Genomic DNA, 24,546 nt, shown 5'->3' on the forward strand with positions numbered 1-24,546 from the left:
ATTGACAGTATAGTTCAGTAATTGACAGTATAGTTCAGTAATTAACTGTATAATTCAGTAATTTACAGTTCAGTAATTGGCAGTATAAATCAGTAAATGACAGTATAGTTCAGTAATTGACAGTATAGTTCAGTAATTGACCGTACAGTTCAATAATTGACAGTAAAGTTCAGCAATTGACAGTATAGTTCAGTAATTTATAGTTCAATAATTGACAATGTACAGTGCCTTGCGAAAGTATTCGGCCCCCTTGAACTTTGCGTCCTTTTGCCACATTTCAGGCTTCAAACATAAAGATATAAAACTGTATTTTTTTGTGAAGAATCAACAACAAGTGGGACACAATCATGAAGTGGAACGACATTTATTGGATATTTCAAACTTTTTTAACAAATCAAAAACTGAAAAATTGGGCGTGCAAAATTATTCAGCCCCCTTAAGTTAATACTTTGTAGCGCCACCTTTTGCTGCGATTACAGCTGTAAGTCGCTTGGGGTATGTCTCTATCAGTTTTGCACATCGAGAGACTGACATTTTTTCCCATTCCTCCTTGCAAAACAGCTCGAGCTCAGTGAGGTTGGATGGAGAGCATTTGTGAACAGCAGTTTTCAGTTATTTCCACAGATTCTCGATTGGATTCAGGTCTGGACTTTGACTTGGCCATTCTAACACCTGGATATGTTTATTTTTGAACCATTCCATTGTAGATTTTGCTTTATGTTTTGGATCATTGTCTTGTTGGAAGACAAATCTCCGTCCCAGTCTCAGCTCTTTTGCAGACTCCATCAGGTTTTCTTCCAGAATGGTCCTGTATTTGGCTCCATCCATCTTCCCATCAATTTAACCATCTTCCCTGTCCCTGCTGAAGAAAAGCAGGCCCAAACTATGATGCTGCCACCACCATGTTTGACAGTGGGGATGGTGTGTTCAGCTGTGTTGCTTTTACGCCAAACATAACGTTTTGCATTGTTGCCAAAAAGTTCAATTTTGGTTTCATCTGACCAGAGCACCTTCTTCCACATGTTTGGTGTGTCTCCCAGGTGGCTTGTGGCAAACTTTAAACAACACTTTTTATGGATATCTTTAAGAAATGGCTTTCTTCTTGCCACTCTTCCATAAAGGCCAGATTTGTGCAATATACGACTGATTGTTGTCCTATGGACAGAGTCTCCCACCTCAGCTGTAGATCTCTGCAGTTCATCCAGAGTGATCATGGGCCTCTTGGCTACATCTCTAATCAGTCTTCTCCTTGTATGAGCTGAAAGTTTAGAGGGACGGCCAGGTCTTGGTAGATTTGCAGTGGTCTGATACTCCTTCCATTTCAATATTATTGCTTGCACAGTGCTCCTTGGGATGTTTAAAGCTTGGGAAATCTTTTTGTATCCAAATCCGGCTATAAACTTCTTCACAACAGTATCTCGGACCTGCCTGGTGTGTTCCCTGTTCTTCATGATGCTCTCTGCGCTTTTAACGGACCTCTGAGACTATCACAGTGCAGGTGCATTTATACGGAGACTTGATTACACACAGGTGGATTGTATTTATCATCATTAGTCATTTAGGTCAACATTGGATCATTCAGAGATCCTCACTGAACTTCTGGAGAGAGTTTGCTGCACTGAAAGTAAAGGGGCTGAATAATTTTGCACGCCCAATTTTTCAGTTTTTGATTTGTTAAAAAAGTTTGAAATATCCAATAAATGTCGTTCCACTTCATGATTGTGTCCCACTTTTTGTTGATTCTTCACAAAAAAATACAGTGTTATATCTTTATGTTTGAAGCCTGAAATGTGGCAAAAGGTCACAAAGTTCAAGGGGGCCGAATACTTTCGCAAGGCACTGTAGTTCAGTAATTGACAGTATAGTTCAGTAACTGACAGTATAGTTCAGTAATTGACAGTATAGTTCAGTAACTGACAGTATAGATCAGTAATTGACAGTATAGTTCAGTAATGGACAGTGTAGTTCAGTAATTGACAGTATAGTTCAGTAATTGACAGTATAGTTCAGTAACTGACAGTATAGATCAGTAATTGACAGAATAGTTCAGTAATTGACAGTATAGTTCAGTAACTGACAGTATAGATCAGTAATTGACAGTATAGTTCAGTAATTGACAGTATAGTTCAGTAATTAACTGTATAATTCAGTAATTTACAGTTCAGTAATTGACGGTATAGTTCAGTAATTGACAGTATAGTTCAGTAATTGACAGTACAGTTTAGTAATTGACAGTATAGTTCAGTAATTGACAGTATAGTTCAGTAATTGACAGTATAGTTCAGTAACTGACAGTATAGATCAGTAGTTGACAGTATAGTACAGTAATTGACAGTATAGTTCAGTAATTGAAGATATAATTCAGTAATTTATAGTTCAGTAATTTACAGTATAATTCAGTAATTTATAGTTCAGAAATGGATAGTATAGATCAGTAATTGACAGTATAGTTCAGTAAGTGACAGTATAGTTCAGTAATTGAAGGTATAATTCAGTAATTTACAGTTCAGCAATTGGCAGTATAGTTCAGTAATTGACAGTATAGTTCAGTAATTGAAGGTATAATTCAGTAATTGACAGTTATGTAATTGACAGTATAGTTCAGTAATTGACGGTATAGTTCAGTAAGTGACAGTATAGTTCAGTAATTGGCAGTATAGTTCAGTAATTGACAGTTATGTAATTGACAGTATAGTTCAGTAATTGACGGTATAGTTCAGTAAGTGACAGTATAGTTCAGTAATTGGCAGTATAGTTCAGTAATTGACAGTTATGTAATTGACAGTATAGTTCAGTAACTGACAGTATAGATCAGTAATTGACAGTATAGTTCAGTAATTGAAGATATAATTCAGTAATTGATAGTTCAGTAATTTACAGTTCAGTAATTGACAGTATAGTTCAGTAATTGACAGTATAGTTCAGTAATTGACAGTTATGTAATTGACAGTATAGTTCAGTAATTGACAGTATAGTTCAGTAATTGACAGTATAATTCAGTAATTTACAGTTCAGTAATTAACAGTATAGTTCAGTAATTGACAGTACAGTTCAGTAAGTGACAGTATAGTTCAGTAATACATTGTACTGTATACCGTACCATGTGTAGGGGATAAATGCTGTTGTTCTGGGCATCGCATTGGGACGAGGCAGAGCTGATAGTGTGATTGATACACATGCCAAATGTTTTGTGGGTTAGAGTATTACATTAGAGCTATTATGATGTTAATGACTTTCTATGGCATGTTTAATTATGCTGTTGGATAGGTGTGAAAATGTTTCAGAAACGAAGCTGCAGAGTAGACACACACACACACACACACACACACACACACACACACACACACACACACACACACACACACACACACACACACAGGCGCATTGCCATGAACTAATCCTTTTTTGTTTGTTTGGGGCAAACAAAGTGGCTGTTCTTAGCTAATGCACTGTGTAATGGATTTATATCTAACAAGGGTGTGTGTGTTATCATCACATACACACACACAAACACACACACAAACACGCATACACACACAGACATACACACACGCACATATACTATACACACTCACACACAAACATACACACACACACAAAAAATATATACACACAAACACACTCACACATACATACACACACTCACAGACACTCCCGCTGACACACACACACACACACACACACACAGCCGTCCTCCATAGCGACAGTGTGACAGTGGGAGTGTCAGTAGAGGGATAGACCGAGACAAGTAATCAAATCATTGCAAACACTAACTCCAAGGTCTTTGACCAATCAAATTAAGATATCCACTAATAATATTTACCACCCAATCACAGTAAAGGTGACATTTGGAAAATATTGAATAGACAATGAGGCGAAATGTTTTTTTTTAAAGATGGGCTAAAAATGAAATAGACTCAAATAAAATAGGATCAAGGCTCTTTGGGTCCTACTATATAAAAATCAATGTGTTGTCGTCATTATCATAATTGGTGTTGTTGTGTGTTCTGTCCCAGGGAGAGGTTGGTGAGCCTGGCCAGAAAGGAAGCAAAGCAGACAAGGGAGAACAGGTGATTTCTCATAATTTTCTTTTCCTCCTGTAGGAAAGGTTTCTAGAGAAACCTCTTGAGAAACCTGTACTGGTCCACGGACCAGAGGATATGAAACACTGCTCCAGTATACTCCTAAGAAGTCACATTAAATTCTCCTTGTTGTCTTTGTCCCTGTTAACTCTGTTGTCTCTGTCCCTGTTAACTCTGTTGTCGCTGTCCCTGTTAACTCTGTTGTCTCTGTCCCTGTTAACTCTGTTGTCTTTGTCCCTGTTAACTCTGTTGTCTTTGTCCCTGTTAACTCTGTTGTCCCCTCTAACTGTCTCTGTCCCGTGGTTGTTTGTAGGGACCTCCTGGTCCAGGAGGTCTTCAAGGTGTCATCGGAGCTCCTGGTCCTGCTGTGAGTATTCAGTCACCTTTAACCTTTCACCTTTCAACTTCAAACTCTCACCTCAGACCCAACTCATCAACCATGAACTGTTACCCCTCAACTCAGCCACCTCTCGTGTTATTCTAACATAGACAGAGTCGGGTGGCAGACCAGCTTCAATTCATCACAGATATTACTAAAGGATGAATATTCATCACAGATATTACTAAAGGATGAATATTCATCACAGATATTACTAAAGGCAGATATATATTACCGATATTACTAAAGGATGAATATTCATCACAGATATTACTAAAGGCAGATATATATTACCGATGTTACTAAAGGATGAATATTCATTGTATATATCAGTAAAGGATGAATATTCATTGCCTATATTACTAAAGGACAAATATTCATCACAGATATGAATAAAGGATGAATATTCATCACAGATATTAATAAAGAATTAATATTCATATTCATCACATATATTACTAAAGGATGCATATTCATCACAGATATTACTAAAGGCAGAATATATATTACCGATATTACTAAAGGATGAATATTCATTGTATATATTCCTAAAGGATGAATATTCATCACAGATATTACTAAAGGATGAATATTCATCACAGATATTACTAAAGGCAGATATATATTACCGATATTACTAAAGGATGAATATTCATTGTATATATTAATAAAGGATGCATATTCATCACAGATATTAATAAAGGATTAATATTCATCACATATATTAATAAAGCATGAATATTCATCACAGATGTTACAAAAAGGCAGAATATATATGACAGATGTTACTACAGCTAAGCGGCTGCAGCTGTGACTTCTGTTGGAGTGGGGGTTTCTCTTTTTTAGTACCCAAATACCCGAGACCTAAAATACCTTTGTCCAGTATGAGAGTAGAACACGCCTATAACAAGCCTATAAAAAGCTTATAACATGCCTACAATAAGCCTCCAACAAGACTACAACAAGCCTACAACAAGACTACAACAAGCCTCCAACAAGACTACAACAAGACTACAACAAGACTACAACAAGCCTCCAACAAGACTACAACAAGACTACAACAAGACTACAACAAGACTACAACAAGCCTACAACAAGCCTACAACAAGCCTACAACAAGACTACAACAAGACTACAGAAAGCCTCCAACAAGCCTACAGCAAGACCATAATAAACCTACAAGAAGCCTACGGCAAGACTATAACAAACCTACAAGAAGCCTACCGCAAGACTACAACAAACAGACAACAAGCCTAACACAAGACTATAACAAACCTACAAGAAGCCTACCGCAAGACGACAACAAACCTACAACAAGCCTACCACAAGACTACAACAAACCTACAAGAAGCCTACTGCCAGACTACAACAAACCTACAATAAGCCTACAGCAAGACAACAACAAGCCTACAACAAGCCTACCGCAGACTACAACAAGCCTACAGCAAGACAACAACAAGCCTACCACAAGCCTACAGCCAGACTACAACAAGCCTACTACAAGCCTACAGCATTACTAGAGCAAGACCACAACAATCCTACAACAAGCCTACAGCCAGACTACAACAAGCCTACAGCATCACTAGAGCAAGACCACAACAATCCTACAATAAGCCTACAGCCAGACTACAACAAGCTTACAACAAGCCTACAACAAGCCTACAACAAGCCTGCATCAAGCCTACAACACGCCTACAACAAGCCTACATCAAGACTACAACATGCCTACAACAAGCCTAGAACAAGCCTACAATTTGACTGGAGTGAAAGGTCAACAATGTTATCATAAAACACGCAAGAGACCTGTAGACAAGATCTGGAAGTGAGCAGTCTGGAGACTACAGAGACTACAGCAGTCTGGAGACTACAGAGACTATGGTAGTATGGAGACTACCGAGACTATGGTAGTCTGGAGACTACAGAGACTATGGTAGTCTGGAGACTACAGAGACTACAGCAGTATGGAGACTACAGAGACTATGGTAGTCTGGAGACTACAGAGACTACAGCAGTCTGGAGACTACAGAGACTACAGCAGTATGGAGACTACAGAGACTACGGTATTCGGGAGACTACAGAGACTACAGCAGTCTGGAGACTACAGAGACTACAGCAGTCTGGAGACTACCGAGACTACAGCCGCCTGGAGACTACAGCAGTCTGGAGACTACAGAGACTACATCAGTCTGGAGACTACAGAGACTACGACAGTCTGGAGACTACAGAGACTACAGCAGTCTGGAGACTACAGAGACTACATCAGTCTGGAGACTACAGAGACTACGGCAGTCTGGAGACTACATAGACTACAGCGGTCTGGAGACTACAGAGACTACGGCAGTCTGGAGACTACAGAGAAGAAGAGTTACAGTTAGACTCAGGGAGTCTTACCAAACCCCTTTGGCCAGCTTGTTCTTAATAAAAAAATAAAAAAAATAAAAAAACCTTGTCTCAAATCCCTACGTGATCCTGCAGTAGCCTTTACACTAGTCTCACAAGCCAGACTCCACAGTCGTCCATTTTGTTGTGCTGTTATTTCTGGCCAAGCAGGACTCTCTGTGTCCCAAATGATACCTTATTCCCTTCCCTTTATAGTGCATAGGCTTCTGGTTAAAAGTAGGTCACTACATAGTGTTGGTAAACCTACACTCAACTCAGATCTTCTCAGCTCAGATCAGACCCATCGCATAATTCACTCTGTCCAAGATATTCAATATCTGCATGTTCCAGCCCCCCTAGAACATTTCCCCCTGGTCATTTCTACTGCTGATCTGACATGAGTCAGGCGTTCAACTGAAGACTGTTGGTCAGCACCTCATATGCAGTCTCTCAGCCTCTCTACCTCCGCCCCTCCAGAGCCCCCTCTCACTCAACCCCGTAGTGCTGTGGTGCTCCCATAGATTCAGTCAGCACATTTCAGGTCCTCACTTTCTCTCTCGCTCTCTCTCTCTCTCTCTCTCTGTCTCTCACTCTCTGTCTCTCTCTCTCTCTCTCTTTACCCCCTCTCTCTCAATCACCTCTTTGGTGTCACTGTGACCTCTAATCTTTGACCTTTGACCTCCAGGGTACTGATGGTGAGTCAGGACCCAGGGGTCAGCAGGGTATGTTTGGCCAGAAGGGAGACGAAGGATCCAGAGGATTCCCTGGGCTACCTGGGCCCATTGGACTGCAGGTACGACTACACACACACACACACACACCCACACACACACGCACACACACATGCGCGCGCACACGCACACAAGCACATGCACGCACACACACACACAATCGTACACACAATTGCACACACAATCACACACACAGTGTCGGGCGTCGGTGTTGTTGGCTTCAGTTTGTATTTGCATCTGCCAAGACAGCAGCTACTCTTCCTGGGGTTTATTATGGATCCCCATTAGTTCCTGCCAAGGCAGCAGCTACTCTTCCTGGGGTTTATTATGGATCCCCATTAGTTCCTGCCAAGACAGCAGCTACTCTTCCTGGGGTTTATTATGGATCCCCATTAGTTCCTGCCAAGGCAGCAGCTACTCTTCCTGGGGTTTATTATGGATCCCCATTAGTTCCTGCCAAGGCATCACCTACTCTTCCTGGGGTTTATTATGGATCCCCATTAGTTCCTGCCAAGGCAGCAGCTACTCTTCCTGGGGTTAATTATGGATCCCCATTAGTTCCTGCCAAGGCAGCAGCTACTCTTCCTGGGGTTTATAATGGATCACCATTAGTTCCTGCCAAGGCAGCAGCTACTCTTCCTGGGGTTTATTATGGATCCCCATTGGTTCCTGCCAAGGCAGCAGCTACTCTTCCTGGGGTTTATTATGGATCCCCATTAGTTCCTGCCAAGACAGCAGCTACTCTTCCTGGGGTTTATTATGGATCCCCATTAGTTCCTGCCAAGGCAGCAGCTACTCTTCCTGGGGTTTATTATGGATCCCCATTAGTTCCTGCCAAGGCAGCAACTACTCTTCCTGGGGTTTATTATGGATCCCCATTAGTTCCTGCCAAGACAGCAGCTACTCTTCCTGGGGTTTATTATGGATCCCCATTAGTTCCTGCCAAGGCAGCAGCTACTCTTCCTGGGGTTTATTATGGATCACCATTAGTTCCTGCCAAGGCAGCAGCTACTCTTCCTGGGGTTAATTATGGATCCCCATTAGTTCCTGCCAAGGCAGCAGCTACTCTTCCTGGGGTTTATTATGGATCCCCATTAGTTCCTGCCAAGGCATCACCTACTCTTCCTGGGGTTTATTATGGATCCCCATTAGTTCCTGCCAAGGCAGCAGCTACTCTTCCTGGGGTTAATTATGGATCCCCATTAGTTCCTGCCAAGGCAGCAGCTACTCTTCCTGGGGTTTATAATGGATCACCATTAGTTCCTGCCAAGGCAGCAGCTACTCTTCCTGGGGTTTATTATGGATCCCCATTGGTTCCTGCCAAGGCAGCAGCTACTCTTCCTGGGGTTTATTATGGATCCCCATTAGTTCCTGCCAAGACAGCAGCTACTCTTCCTGGGGTTTATTATGGATCCCCATTAGTTCCTGCCAAGGCAGCAGCTACTCTTCCTGGGGTTTATTATGGATCCCCATTAGTTCCTGCCAAGGCAGCAGCTACTCTTCCTGGGGTTTATTATGGATCCCCATTAGTTCCTGCCAAGGCAGCAGCTACTCTTCCTGGGGTTTATTATGGATCCCCATTAGTTCCTGCCAAGGCAGCAGCTACTCTTCCTGGGGTTTATTATGGATCACCATTAGTTCCTGCCAAGGCAGCAGCTACTCTTCCTGGGGTGAATTATGGATCCCCATTAGTTCCTGCCAAGGCAGCAGCTACTCTTCCTGGGGTTTATTATGGATCCCCATTAGTTCCTGCCAAGGCAGCAGCTACTCTTCCTGGGGTTTATTATGGATCCCCATTAGTTCCTGTCAAGACAGCAGCTACTGTTCCTGGGGTTTATTATTATGGATTCCCATTAGTTCCTGCCAAGGCAGCAGCTACTCTTCCTGGGGTTTATTGTGGATCCCCAGTAGTTCCTGCCAAGGCAGCAGCTACTCTTCCTGGGGTTTATTATGGATCCCCAGTAGTTCCTGCCAAGGCAATGTGGAGTCTATATACAGGGTGTTACGGTACAGAGTCAATGTGGAGTCTATATACAGGGGGTACCGGTACAGAGTCAATGTGGAGTCTATATACAGGGGGTACCAGTACAGAGTCAATGTGGAGTCTATATACAGGGGGTACCGGTACAGAGTCAATGTGGAGTCTATATACAGGGGGTACCGGTACAGAGTCAATGTGGAGACTATATACAGGGTGTTATGGTACAGAGTCAATGTGGAGTCTATATACAGGGGGTACCAGTACAGAGTCAATGTGGAGTCTATATACAGGGGGTACCAGTACAGAGTCAATGTGGAGTCTATATACAGGGGGTACCGGTACAGAGTCAATGTGGAGGCTATATACAGGGGTACCGGTACAGAGTCAATGTGGAGGCTATATACAGGGGGTACCAGTACAGAGTCAATGTGGAGTCTATATACAGGGGGTACCAGTACAGAGTCAATGTGGAGGCTATATACAGGGGGTACCGGTACAGAGTCAATGTGGAGGCTATATACAGGGGGTACCAGTACAGAGTCAATGTGGAGGCTATATACAGGGGGTACCGGTACAGAGTCAATGTGGAGGCTATATACAGGGGGTACCGGTACAGAGTCAATGTGGAGGCTATATACAGGGGGTACCGGTACAGAGTCAATGTGGAGGCTATATACAGGGGGTACCGGTACAGAGTCAATGTGGAGGCTATATACAGGGGGTACCAGTACAGAGTCAATGTGGAGGCTATATACAGGGGGTACCGGTACAGAGTCAATGTGGAGGCTATATACAGGGAGTACCGGTACAGAGTCAATGTGGAGGCTATATACAGGGGGTACCGGTACAGAGTCAATGTGGAGGCTATATACAGGGGGTACCGGTACAGAGTCAATGTGGAGGCTATATACAGGGGGTACCAGTACAGAGTCAATGTGGAGACTATATACAGGGGGTACCGGTACAGAGTCAATGTGGAGGCTATATACAGGGGGTACCGGTACAGAGTCAATGTGGAGGCTATATACAGGGGGTACTGGTACAGAGTCAATGTGGAGGCTATATACAGGGGGTACCGGTACAGAGTCAATGTGGAGGCTATATACAGGGGGTACCGGTACAGAGTCAATGTGGAGGCTATATACAGGGGGTACCAGTACAGAGTCAATGTGGAGACTATATACAGGGGGTACCGGTACAGAGTCAATGTGGAGGCTATATACAGGGTGTTACGGTACAGAGTCAATGTGGAGGTTATATACAGGGGGTACCGGTACAGAGTCAATGTGGAGGCTATATACAGGGGGTACCGGTACAGAGTCAATGTGGAGGCTATATACAGGGTGTTACGGTACAGAGTCAATGTGGAGGCTATATACAGGGGGTACCAGTACAGAGTCAATGTGGAGGCTATATACAGGGGGTACCGGTACAGAGTCAATGTGGAGGCTATATACAGGGGGTACTGGTACAGAGTCAATGTGGAGGTTATATACAGGGTGTTACGGTACAGAGTCAATGTGGAGGTTATATACAGGGGGTACCGGTACAGAGTCAATGTGGAGGCTATATACAGGGTGTTACGGTACAGAGTCAATGTGGAGGCTATATACAGGGTGTTACGGTACAGAGTCAATGTGGAGGTTATATACAGGGGGTACCGGTACAGAGTCAATGTGGAGGCTATATACAGGGGGTACCGGTACAGAGTCAATGTGGAGGCTATATACAGGGGGTACCAGTACAGAGTCAATGTGGAGTCTATATACAGGGGGTACCAGTACAGAGTCAATGTGGAGGCTATATACAGGGGGTACCGGTACAGAGTCTATGTGGAGGCTATATACAGGGTATTACGGTACAGAGTCAATGTGGAGGCTATATACAGGGGGTACCGGTACAGAGTCAATGTGGAGTCTATATACAGGGGGTACCAGTACAGAGTCAATGTGGAGTCTATATACAGGGGGTACCAGTACAGAGTCAATGTGGAGGCTATATACAGGGGGTACCGGTACAGAGTCAATGTGGAGGCTATATACAGGGGGTACCAGTACAGAGTCAATGTGGAGTCTATATACAGGGGGTACCAGTACAGAGTCAATGTGGAGGCTATATACAGGGGGTACCGGTACAGAGTCAATGTGGAGGCTATATACAGGGGGTACTGGTACAGAGTCAATGTGGAGGTTATATACAGGGTGTTACGGTACAGAGTCAATGTGGAGGTTATATACAGGGGGTACCGGTACAGAGTCAATGTGGAGGCTATATACAGGGTGTTACGGTACAGAGTCAATGTGGAGGTTATATACAGGGGGTACCGGTACAGAGTCAATGTGGAGGCTATATACAGGGGGTACCGGTAGAGAGTCAATGTGGAGGCTATATACAGGGGGTACCGGTACAGAGTCAATGTGGAGGCTATATACAGGGGGTACCGGTACAGAGTCAATGTGGAGGTTATATACAGGGGGTACCAGTACAGAGTCAATGTGGAGGCTATATACAGGGGGTACCAGTACAGAGTCAATGTGGAGTCTATATACAGGGGGTACCGGTACAGAGTCAATGTGGAGGCTATATACAGGGGGTACCAGTACAGAGTCAATGTGGAGGCTATATACAGGGTGTTACGGTACAGAGTCAATGTGGAGGCTATATACAGGGGGTACCGGTACAGAGTCAATGTGGAGGCTATATACAGGGGGTACCGGTACAGAGTCAATGTGGAGGCTATATACAGGGGGTACCAGTACAGAGTCAATGTGGAGTCTATATACAGGGGGTACCAGTACAGAGTCAATGTGGAGGCTATATACAGGGGGTACTGGTACAGAGTCAATGTGGAGGCTATATACAGGGGGTACCGGTACAGAGTTAATGTGGAGACTATATACAGGGGGTACCGGTACAGAGTCAATGTGGAGGCTATATACAGGGGGTACCAGTACAGAGTCAATGTGGAGGCTATATACAGGGGGTACCGGTACAGAGTCAATGTGGAGGCTATATACAGGGGGTACCGGTACAGAGTCAATGTGGAGGCTATATACAGGGGGTACCAGTACAGAGTCAATGTGGAGTCTATATACAGGGGGTACCAGTACAGAGTCAATGTGGAGGCTATATACAGGGGGTACCGGTACAGAGTCAATGTGGAGGTTATATACAGGGGGTACCGGTACAGAGTCAATGTGGAGACTATATACAGGGGGTACCGGTACAGAGTCAATGTGGAGGTTATATACAGGGGGTACCGGTACAGAGTCAATGTGGAGGTTATATACAGGGGGTACCGGTACAGAGTCAATGTGGAGGCTATATACAGGGGGTACCGGTACAGAGTCAATGTGGAGGTTATATACAGGGTGTTACGGTACAGAGTCAATGTGGAGGTTATATACAGGGGGTACCGGTACAGAGTCAATGTGGAGGTTATATACAGGGGGTACCGGTACATAGTCAATGTGGAGGCTATATACAGGGTGTTACGGTACAGAGTCAATGTGGAGGCTATATACAGGGGGTACCGGTACAGAGTCAATGTGGAGGCTATATACAGGGGGTACTGGTACAGGGTCAATGTGGAGGCTATATACAGGGGGTACCGGTACAGAGTCAATGTGGAGGCTATATACAGGGGGTACCGGTACAGAGTCAATGTGGAGGCTATATACAGGGGGTACTGGTACAGGGTCAATGTGGAGGCTATATACAGGGTTTTAGGGTACAGAGTCAATGTGGAGGCTATATACAGGGGGTACCGGTACAGAGTCAATGTGGAGGCTATATACAGGGGGTACCGGTACAGAGTCAATGTGGAGGCTATATACAGGGGGTACTGGTACAGGGTCAATGTGGAGGCTATATACAGGGGGTACTGGTACAGAGTCAATGTGGAGGCTATATACAGGGGGTACCGGTACAGAGTCAATGTGGAGGCTATATACAGGGTGTTACGGTACAGAGTCAATGTGGAGGTTATATACAGGGGGTACCGGTACATAGTCAATGTGGAGGCTATATACAGGGTGTTACGGTACAGAGTCAATGTGGAGGCTATATACAGGGGGTACCGGTACAGAGTCAATGTGGAGGCTATATACAGGGGGTACTGGTACAGGGTCAATGTGGAGGCTATATACAGGGGGTACCGGTACAGAGTCAATGTGGAGGCTATATACAGGGGGTACCGGTACAGAGTCAATGTGGAGGCTATATACAGGGGGTACTGGTACAGGGTCAATGTGGAGGCTATATACAGGGTGTTAGGGTACAGAGTCAATGTGGAGGCTATATACAGGGGGTACCGGTACAGAGTCAATGTGGAGGCTATATACAGGGGGTACCGGTACAGAGTCAATGTGGAGGCTATATACAGGGGGTACTGGTACAGGGTCAATGTGGAGGCTATATACAGGGGGTACCAGTACAGAGTCAATGTGGAGTCTATATACAGGGGGTACCGGTACAGAGTCAATGTGGAGGCTATATACAGGGGGTACCGGTACAGAGTCAATGTGGAGGCTATATACAGGGGGTACCAGTACAGAGTCAATGTGGAGTCTATATACAGGGGGTACCGGTACAGAGTCAATGTGGAGGCTATATACAGGGGGTACCGGTACAGAGTCAATGTGGAGGCTATATACAGGGGGTACCGGTACAGAGTCAATGTGGAGGCTATATACAGGGGGTACCGGTACAGAGTCAATGTGGAGGCTATATACAGGGGGTACTGGTACAGGGTCAATGTGGAGGCTATATACAGGGGGTACTGGTACAGAGTCAATGTGGAGGCTATATACAGGGGGTACTGGTACAGGGTCAATGTGGAGGCTATATACAGGGGGTACTGGTACAGGGTCAATGTGGAGGCTATATACAGGGGGTACTGGTACAGGGTCAATGTGGAGGCTATATACAGGGGGTACTGGTACAGGGTCAATGTGGAGGCTATATACAGGGGGTACCGGTACAGAGTCAATGTGGAGGTTATATACAGGGGGTACCGGTACAGAGTCAATGTGGAGGCTATATACAGGGGGTACCGGTACAGAGTCAATGTGGAGGCTATATACAGGGGGTACCAGTACAGAGTCAATGTGGAGTCTATATACAGGGGGTACCAGTACAGAGTCAATGTGGAGGCTATATACAGGGGGTACCAGTACAGAGTCAATGTGGAGGCTATATACAGGGGGTACCGGTACAGAGTCAATGTGGAGACTATATACAGGGGGTACCAGTACAGAGTCAATGTGGAGGCTATATACAGGGGGTACCAGTACAGAGTCAATGTGGAGACTATATACAGGGGGTACCAGTACAGAGTCAATGTGGAGGCTATATACAGGGGGTACCAGTACAGAGTCAATGTGGAGGCTATATACAGGGGGTACCAGTACAGAGTCAATGTGGAGACTATATACAGGGGGTACCAGTACAGAGTCAATGTGGAGGCTATATACAGGAGGTACCAGTACAGAGTCAATGTGGAGACTATATACAGGGGGTACCAGTACAGAGTCAATGTGGAGGCTATATACAGGGGGTACCAGTACAGAGTCAATGTGGAGACTATATACAGGGGGTACCAGTACAGAGTCAATGTGGAGGCTATATACAGGGGGTACCAGTACAGAGTCAATGTGGAGGCTATATACAGGGGGTACCAGTACAGAGTCAATGTGGAGACTATATACAGGGGGTACCGGTACAGAGTCAATGTGGAGGCTATATACAGGGGGTACCGGTACAGAGTCAATGTGGAGACTATATACAGGGGGTACCGGTACAGAGTCAATGTGGAGGCTATATACAGGGGGTACCGGTACAGAGTCAATGTGGAGGCTATATACAGGGGGTACCAGTACAGAGTCAATGTGGAGGCTATATACAGGGGGTACCGGTACAGAGTTAATGTGGAGGCTATATACAGGGGGTACCAGTACAGAGTCAATGTGGAGGCTATATACAGGGGGTACCGGTACAGAGTCAATGTGGAGACTATATACAGGGGGTACCAGTACAGAGTCAATGTGGAGGCTATATACAGGGGGTACCAGTACAGAGTCAATGTGGAGGTTATATACAGGGTGTTACGGTACAGAGTCAATGTGGAGGCTATATACAGGGTGTTACGGTACAGAGTCAATGTGGAGGCTATATACAGGGTGTTACGGTACAGAGTCAATGTGGAGGTTATATACAGGGTGTTACGGTACAGAGTCAATAATGATGTGTTTATATTACAAGGGTTTTGGCTGTATTAATGCATTCTACACACACACACACACACACACACACACACACACACACACACACACACACACACACACACACACACACACACACACACACACACACACACACACACACACACACACACCACACACACACACACACACACACACACACACACACACACACACACACACACACACCACAGTGTGTCTGGAACTCCTTATCATCAGCCTGCGTTTTCTAATGAAGTTTAAGTTAATGTAGGTCATGTGTCCTGACATATATATATATATATTTTGTCAGGACACATGACCTACATTAACTTAACAGTCATTAGAAAACACATGCTGATGATAAGGAGTCCCAGACACACTGTGTCTCATATATATATATATAATGAGTAAACAAAGTTATTCTATATTGTTAGGAAAGTTAGATAGTGAATCGGAAGTAGTGTAATGAAATATCATATCATATTTTCATATCAATGACTGCGTTTACACGGTCAGCCCAATTCTGATCTTTTGCCTAATTGTTGGCAAAAGAGCTGATCTGATTGGTCAAAAGACCAATCTGTGGAAAAAGAATCAGAATTTGGCTGTGTGTTTAAATGAGCTGTTTTTTGTTTTGTTTTGTTGTTGTTGTTGCAAGAACTGCCTCATCTATTTCAATCAGTATGATCATCGCAGACTATGATACCATATTCAATGTAAAAAATAATAACAATAATGTCTTTGTTGAGGAGTATTAAAGTGAGTGCCTCTCCTTTCTCAGGGCCTGCCTGGTACATCAGGAGAGAAGGGAGAGAACGGGGACGTCGGCCCAATGGTACGTCAGCCATTTTGGAATCACACCACAGTGCAGATGTACAAGAAGATACAAAAACTACATTGTTGGATCCAGCCTGTGTTGGTGTCACTCATAACTCCATTGTGTTGTCAGGGATCTTATTGTTGACTGTTTGTTGTTTGTTGTTTATGTTGACAGGGTGTTGTTTATGTTGACAGGGTGTTGTTGTTTATGTTGACAGGGTGTTGTTTATGTTGACAGGGTGTTGTTTATGTTGACAGGGTGTTGTTGTTTATGTTGACAGGGTGTTGTTTATGTTGACGGGGTGTTATTGTTTATGCTGACAGGGTTTTGTTGTTTATGTTGACAGGGTTTTGTTGTTTATGTTGACAGGGTGTTGTTGTTTATGTTGACGGGGTGTTTTTGTTTATGTTGACAGGGTCCGCCTGGTCCTCCAGGTCCCAGAGGTCCCCAGGGTTCTAGCGGAGCTGACGTAAGTGTCTTCACCATCTCTGGTTTGAGTATATTATTATCAAATATTATATTTGCTTGCTCCATACCTTACTGTATATTATGATGACAGACATTTTGATTTATTGTTTGATTGGTTAGTTGGTTGATTGATTGATTGATTGGATGGTTGGTTGGTTGATTGATTGGATGGTTGGTTGATTGATTGGATGGTTGGTTGGTTGATTGATTGGATGGTTGGTTGAATGATTGATTGGATGGTTAGTTGATTGGTTGGTTGATTGGTTGATTGGATGGTTAGTTGATTGGTTGGTTGGATGGTTGGTTGATTGATTGGATGGTTGGTTGATTGATTGATTGGATGGTTGGTTGATTGATTGATTGGATGGTTAGTTGATTGGTTGATTGGATGGTTGATTGATTGATTGATTGGATGGATGGTTGGTTGATTGATTGATTGGATGGTTGGTTGGTTGGTTGATTGATTGGATGGTTGGTTGAATGATTGATTGGATGGTTAGTTGATTGGTTGGTTGATTGGTTGATTGGATGGTTAGTTGATTGGTTGGTTGGATGGTTGGTTGATTGATTGGATGGTTGGTTGATTGATTGATTGGATGGTTGGTTGATTGATTGATTGGATGGTTAGTTGATTGGTTGATTGGATGGTTGATTGATTGATTGATTGGATGGATGGTTGGTTGATTGATTAGTTGGTTGATTGATTGGAGGGTTAGTTGATTGGTTGGTTGGATGATTGGTTGATTGATTGATTGGATGGTTAGTTGATTGATTGATTGGATGGTTAGTTGATTGATTGGATGGTTATTTGATTGATTGATTTATTGATTGGATGGTTGGTTGATTGATTGGTTGATTGATTGATTGGATGGTTCATTGATTGGTTGATTGGTTAGTTGGTTGGTTGGTTGATTGATTGGATGGTTAGTTGATTGATTGATTGGTTAGTTTGTTGTTGTATTGATCATTTGATTGGTTAGTTGGTTGATTGATTGGTTAGTTGATTGATTGGATGGATGGTTAGATGATTGATTGGTTGATTGATTGGTTGGTTGATTGATTGGATGGTTAGTTGATTGATTGATTGGTTGATTGATTGATTGGTTGATTGATTGGTTGATTGTCTTGTTAGTTGATTGATTGATTGATTGATTGATTGATTGGTTGATTTGTATCCTATCCACAGGGTGCCCAAGGCCCTCCTGGTGGAGTGGGTTCTATGGGAGGTAATGGAGAAAAGGGAGAGAGCGGTGAAGCCGGCAACCCGGGACCATCTGGAGAGCCCGGTGGTGGAGTAAGTATCCCGTTTGATTCAAATGCAGAAGATCTACATCTTTTAATCCAAGAAATAACAATAAGAACAGGTAAAACCGGCAACAATAAAAAAATATAAAAAAATTCTTATTCTATAGTATTTTCATTGATCTATAGCAGTGTGTGATTAGGGTTACAAACCATGGGCGCTCATATTCCTTATTTGCAGCTATAATTGAGCATGGTTTATTATAAGTGATAGTAACAGTGGGGAATCGATCCTCTTGCTGCGTGCCCCGCTGATGACTCACAGCGTAGCTTAACGACAAGGGGGGTGGGGGGGGGGGGGTGGGGGGGGGGTGGGGGGGAGCGTTCTCTTAACACATCTTCATTATCAACAGTGGGACGTTAGGTTCCTTTTAGGAGAGAAGAGGATGGTGGAATATTATCACCTGATCCCAGACCTGTTTGTGCTGTTTTGCCAACTCCTATTGTCAGTGTCAAGAGAGTATAAACAGATCTGGGACCAGGCTATGTACAGCGTAACCTTTCACCTGCTTTTGTAACCTTTCACTGTAGCTTGTGTGACTGTGGTCAATTCTTCTCCCTCTCTGTACCAGGGTTTTGCCTGCATAGGATATTCTTGGGTGGGCTGCCGGAATGTTAACTCTTCTATCGATCATATTTTACAATTGATCATTGATTAAATCTTTCTTTATCAGAAAGACAGAGAGATTAGGATCAATATCATAGATCACAGCAAAATCCCACTGGGCAAAAAACAACTGGTTGAAACAACTCTGTTTCCGCGTCCTTTCAACAAAATAATTCAATGCAATGAAGTTTTATGGACGTGGAAAACGGATTAAATTAGCAAAAACATATGGGAATTTACAATGTTTTTCCCAGCATCCTTTTAGCCTAAATCATGTTGAAATGTTTTGCTGCTTTCACATTGACAACCCGACCAAATGTAAATCAAAACTAGATGTTGAACTGACGTCTGTACCCAGCGGAATTTCCACTGGGAACACGTTCAATTCATATCAGAGCATTGATCACTGATCGTTGGCTATCCTGTGGTGTTTTCGGGCTGTCGTCCTGTCAGATTTAGTCATAACACTGCACTACACCACACTACAGTACACTACACTATACTACAGTACACCACAGTACAGTACACTACACTACACTATACTACAGTACACCACAGTACAGTACACTACACCACACTATACTACAGTACACCACATTACAGTACACTACAGTACACTACAGTATACTACAGTACACCACATTACAGTACACTACAGTATACTACAGTACAGTACACTACAGTACACTATACTACAGTACACCACAGTACAGTACACTATACTACAGTACACCACATTACAGTACACTACAGTACACTACACTATACTACAGTACACCACATTACAGTACACTACAGTACACTATACTACAGTACATCACATTACAGTACACTACAGTACACTATACTACAGTGCACCACATTACAGTACACTACAGTATACTACAGTACAGTACACTACAGTACACTACAGTACACTATACTACAGTACACCACAGTACACTACACTACACTATACTACAGTACACCACATTACAGTACACTACAGTACACTACACTATACTACAGTACACCACATTACAGTACACTACAGTACACTATACTACAGTACATCACATTACAGTACACTACAGTACACTATACTACAGTGCACCACATTACAGTACACTACAGTATACTACAGTACAGTACACTACAGTACACTATACTACAGTACACCACAGTACAGTACACTATACTACAGTACACCACATTACAGTACACTACACTACACTATACTACAGTACACCACAGTACAGTACACTACACCACACTATACTACAGTACACCACATTACAGTACACTACAGTACACTACAGTATACTACAGTACACCACATTACAGTACACTACAGTATACTACAGTACAGTACACTACAGTACACTATACTACAGTACACCACAGTACAGTACACTATACTACAGTACACCACATTACAGTACACTACACTACACTATACTACAGTACACCACAGTACAGTACACTACACCACACTATACTACAGTACACCACATTACAGTACACTACAGTACACTACAGTATACTACAGTACACCACATTACAGTACACTACAGTACACTATACTACAGTACACCACATTACAGTACACTACAGTACACTATACTACAGTGCACCACATTACAGTACACTACAGTATACTACAGTACAGTACACTACAGTACACTATACTACAGTACACCACAGTACAGTACACTATACTACAGTACACCACATTACAGTACACTACACTACACTATACTACAGTACACCACAGTACAGTACACTACACTACACTATACTACAGTACACCACATTACAGTACACTACAGTACACTACAGTATACTACAGTACACTATACTACAGTACACCACAGTACAGTACACTACAGTAGACTATAATACAGTACACCACAGTACAGGACACTACACTACACTATACTACAGTACACCACAGTACAGTAAACTATACTACAGTACACTACACTATACTACACTACACTATACTACAGTACACCACAGTACAGTAAACTATACTACAGTACACTACACTATACTATACTACACTACACAACACTATACTAGACTACACTACACTATAATACACTACACTATAGTACACTGCAGTACAATACACTATACCACACTATAGTATAGTACACTATACTACAGTACACTACAGTACAGTACACTACACTGGACTACAATATACTACAGTACAATACAGTGCATTACACTACACGACAGTACATTACACTATACTACAGTACATTGCACTATACTACAGTACACTATACTATACTACAGTACATTACACTACACGACAGTACATTACACTATACTACAGTACATTACACTATACTACAGTACACTATACTATACTACAGTACATTACACTACATGACGCTATACTATACTACAGTACACTACAGTACAGTACATACACTACACTGGACTACAGTATACTACAGTACAATACAGTGCATTACACTATACTACAGTACACTACACTACACGACAGTACATTAGTCACTACAGTGCACTGGTCACGACACTACACTACAGACAGGGACAGACAGGGAACAGACAGGGAACAGACAGGGACAGACAGGAGCAGACAGGGACAGGTTGGCAGGGAACAGACAGGGACAGACAGTGACAGATAGGGACAGACAGGGACAGACAGGGAACAGACAGGAATAGACAGTGACAGGTTGGCAGGGAACTGACAGGGACAGACAGGGACAGATAGTGATAGTGACAGATAGTGTTTTTCCTGGCCACTGTGCTTCTACACCTGCATTGCTTTGCTGTTTGGGGTTTTAGGCTGGGTTTCTGTACAGCACTTTGTGATATCAGCTGATGTAAGAAGGGCTTTATAAATACATTTGATTTGATAGGGACAGATAGTGACAGGTAGCTAGGAAACAGACAGGGACAGATAGTGACAGGGAGGGAGAGGACATGAACAGATCGAGCCTCAACGGCCCTGTGATCAGTTGGAGAGGTGGCGCTTTGGCATGGACTGAAAAGCTGGTCTACTACAAGCAGATCGACATGCTGTAATTGATCACATCTCTTTCCAGGGCCCCAGAGGAGAGACATGGGAGAAGGGAGAGATAGTTCCTATATCAATGTGATAACCATGCTGATGTCTCTCTCCAGGGCCCCAGAGGAGAGACAGGGGAGAAGGGAGAGTCAGGACCACCTGGAGCTGCTGGACCTGCAGGGGCCCGCGGACCCGGAGGAGACGACGGCCCCAAAGGCAACCCTGTGAGTCACGTCACATATAACCAAACTTTATTCATTCCACTCTTAGAAAAAAAGGTGCTTTCTAGAACCTAAAAGAGTAGTTTGGCTGTCCCCATAGGAGTACCCTTTGAAAAACCCTTTAGCTTCCAGGTAGAACCCTTCAGCTTCCAGGTAGAACCCTTTAGCTTCCAGGTAGAACCCTTCAGCTTCCAGGTATAACCCTTTAGCTTCCAGGTAGAACCCTTTAGCTTCCAGGTAGAACCCTTTAGCTTCCAGGTAGAACCCTTCAGCTTCCAGGTAGAACCCTTTAGCTTCCAGGTAGAACCCTTCAGCTTCCAGGTAGAACCATTTTGGGCTCCATGTAGAACCCTTTCCAAAGAGGGTTCTCCCCACCCATGGTTGTGAAGCTAACTAGTGCTGTTGTTTTAGTGTCATTTGTTGTATGATTCCAGCTAAACCAGATATTGTATTCTCTCTCTCTCTCTCTGTCTGTCTGTCTGTCTGTCTGTCTGTCTGTCTGTCTGTCTGTCTGTCTGTCTGTGTCTCTCTCTCTCTCTCTCTCTCTCTCTCTCTCTCTCTCTCTCTCGGTGTGTTTGTTTCTGTCTGTAGGGTCCCGTAGGCTTCCCTGGAGACCCTGGTCCCCCTGGAGAGCCTGGAGTTGGTGTAAGTACTACGCGGATATATAAAGGGAATGGCCTGAAGCATCACAGGAGGGAAGCTAGGCAGAGACCTCTTAGGCAGTATAAGTTGAAATCATTGAAGTGTAACATTAGATTATGCTAGTAGCTAGTACTGTTATATCAGGTTAGAAAGTAACAGTACCCTGACTTGTCTTTCTGTTGTATCTCTTCAGGGATTGGATGGCTTGGCTGGAGACAAGGGAGATGACGGCGAGGCCGGTCAGCCTGTAGGTTCACTGTTGTTGTTGTTGATGATGATGTTGATGTTGCTGCTGTTGTTGTTGATGATGTTGTTGTTGATGATATTGCTGTTGTTGATGTTGTTGGTGTTGCTGTGTTTGTGTTGGTGTTGATATTGGTTATGGTTGTTGGTGTTGCTGTCGCTGTTGTTGTTGATTATGTTGTTGTTGTTGTTGTTGATGGTGTTGGTGTTGGTGTTGTGGATGTTGGTGTTGCTGTTGTTGTTGATTATGTTGTTGTTGTTGTTGTTGATGGTGTTGGTGTTGGTGTTGTGGATGTTGGTGTTGCTGTTGTTGTTGATTATGTTGTTGTTGTTGTTGATTATGGTGTTGTTGTTGTTGTTGTTGTTGTTGTTGATGTCGGCGGCAGTGTCGTCATTGTTATTCTAACTGGTCTTTTGTGTTACAGGGTCCATCTGGTCCTTCTGGAGAAGCCGGGCCTCCAGGACCCCCCGGCAAGAGGGTGAGTGTTCCGACTTGGGTCTCCTGCACACCACAAACCTGCGTTAGCCCTCTGAGCTAAACGCCTAAGCATTCATTCACAGAGCTAACACAAGGTCACCGGTTTCAGGCAAGGTTACTCGTCACCATCCGAAATGAATAGCTGTTGCCGAATTGAAATTTTTAGATACAATGCATTACAATACAGATGTGGTTTCCACTTGTTGAACGAACAAGTCTCTGGACAAGCCAGCGTTCAGAGATGGTTGAAGAATAGATTTGTTTTTAGAATAGACTATTGACCTGTTTTAGTTTGACTGACAGTGACGTGAAAAGGAATAAACACTGAAGTATCAAGATGTCATTTCTGCTTCTGGCATCTGCTACTGCTCGCTGTCCACATGAGATTAGGGATGCATCGCAAAGGGCACACTATTCCCTATATAGTGCACTACTTCTGACCAGAGCCCTATGGCACCCTATATTCCCTATTTTAGTGCACTACTTCTGACCAGAACCCTATGGAACCCTATTCCCTATATAGTGCACTACTTCTGACCAGAGCTCTATGACACCCTATTCCCTATTTAGTGCACTACTTTAGACCAGAGCCCTGTGGCACCCTATTCCCTATATAGTGCACTACTTCTGACCAGAGCTCTATGACACCCTATTCCCTATGTGGTGCACTACTTTAGTTAGGACATCTACTTTGTGCACGACACAAGTCATTTTTCCAACAATTGTTTACAGACAGATTATTTCACTTATAATTCACTGTATCACAATTCCAGTGGGTCAGAAGTTTACATACACTAAGTTGACTGTGCCTTTAAACAGCTTGGAAAATTCCAGAAAATGATGTCATGGCTTTAGAAGCTTCTGATAGGCTAATTGACATCATTTGAGTCAATTGGAGGCGTCCCTGTGGATGTATTTCAAGACCTACCTTCAAACTCAGTGCCTC

The 24,546-nt window shown here is 43.4% G+C and overlaps 1 protein-coding gene across 2 annotated transcripts in view; it reads left to right on the top strand.

Moving 5' to 3' along the window:
- LOC110530844 (collagen alpha-1(XI) chain) overlaps positions 1–24,546 on the top strand; it is a 224,955-nt gene that overhangs the window by 181,720 nt on the left and 18,689 nt on the right. For both annotated transcript variants that reach the window (XM_090182920.1, XM_036986621.2), the window contains 10 exons: positions 4,017–4,070; positions 4,396–4,449; positions 7,526–7,633; positions 16,576–16,629; positions 17,030–17,083; positions 18,269–18,376; positions 22,133–22,240; positions 22,829–22,882; positions 23,073–23,126; positions 23,548–23,601. In XM_090182920.1, the coding sequence (XP_090039046.1) occupies positions 4,017–4,070; positions 4,396–4,449; positions 7,526–7,633; positions 16,576–16,629; positions 17,030–17,083; positions 18,269–18,376; positions 22,133–22,240; positions 22,829–22,882; positions 23,073–23,126; positions 23,548–23,601 (702 nt within the window). The remainder of the gene's footprint in view (positions 1–4,016; positions 4,071–4,395; positions 4,450–7,525; positions 7,634–16,575; positions 16,630–17,029; positions 17,084–18,268; positions 18,377–22,132; positions 22,241–22,828; positions 22,883–23,072; positions 23,127–23,547; positions 23,602–24,546) is intronic.

Source organism: Oncorhynchus mykiss, chromosome 8 (assembly GCF_057628025.1).
Source record: "Oncorhynchus mykiss isolate SJ-2025 chromosome 8, ASM5762802v1, whole genome shotgun sequence".
NCBI lineage: Eukaryota > Metazoa > Chordata > Actinopteri > Salmoniformes > Salmonidae > Oncorhynchus > Oncorhynchus mykiss.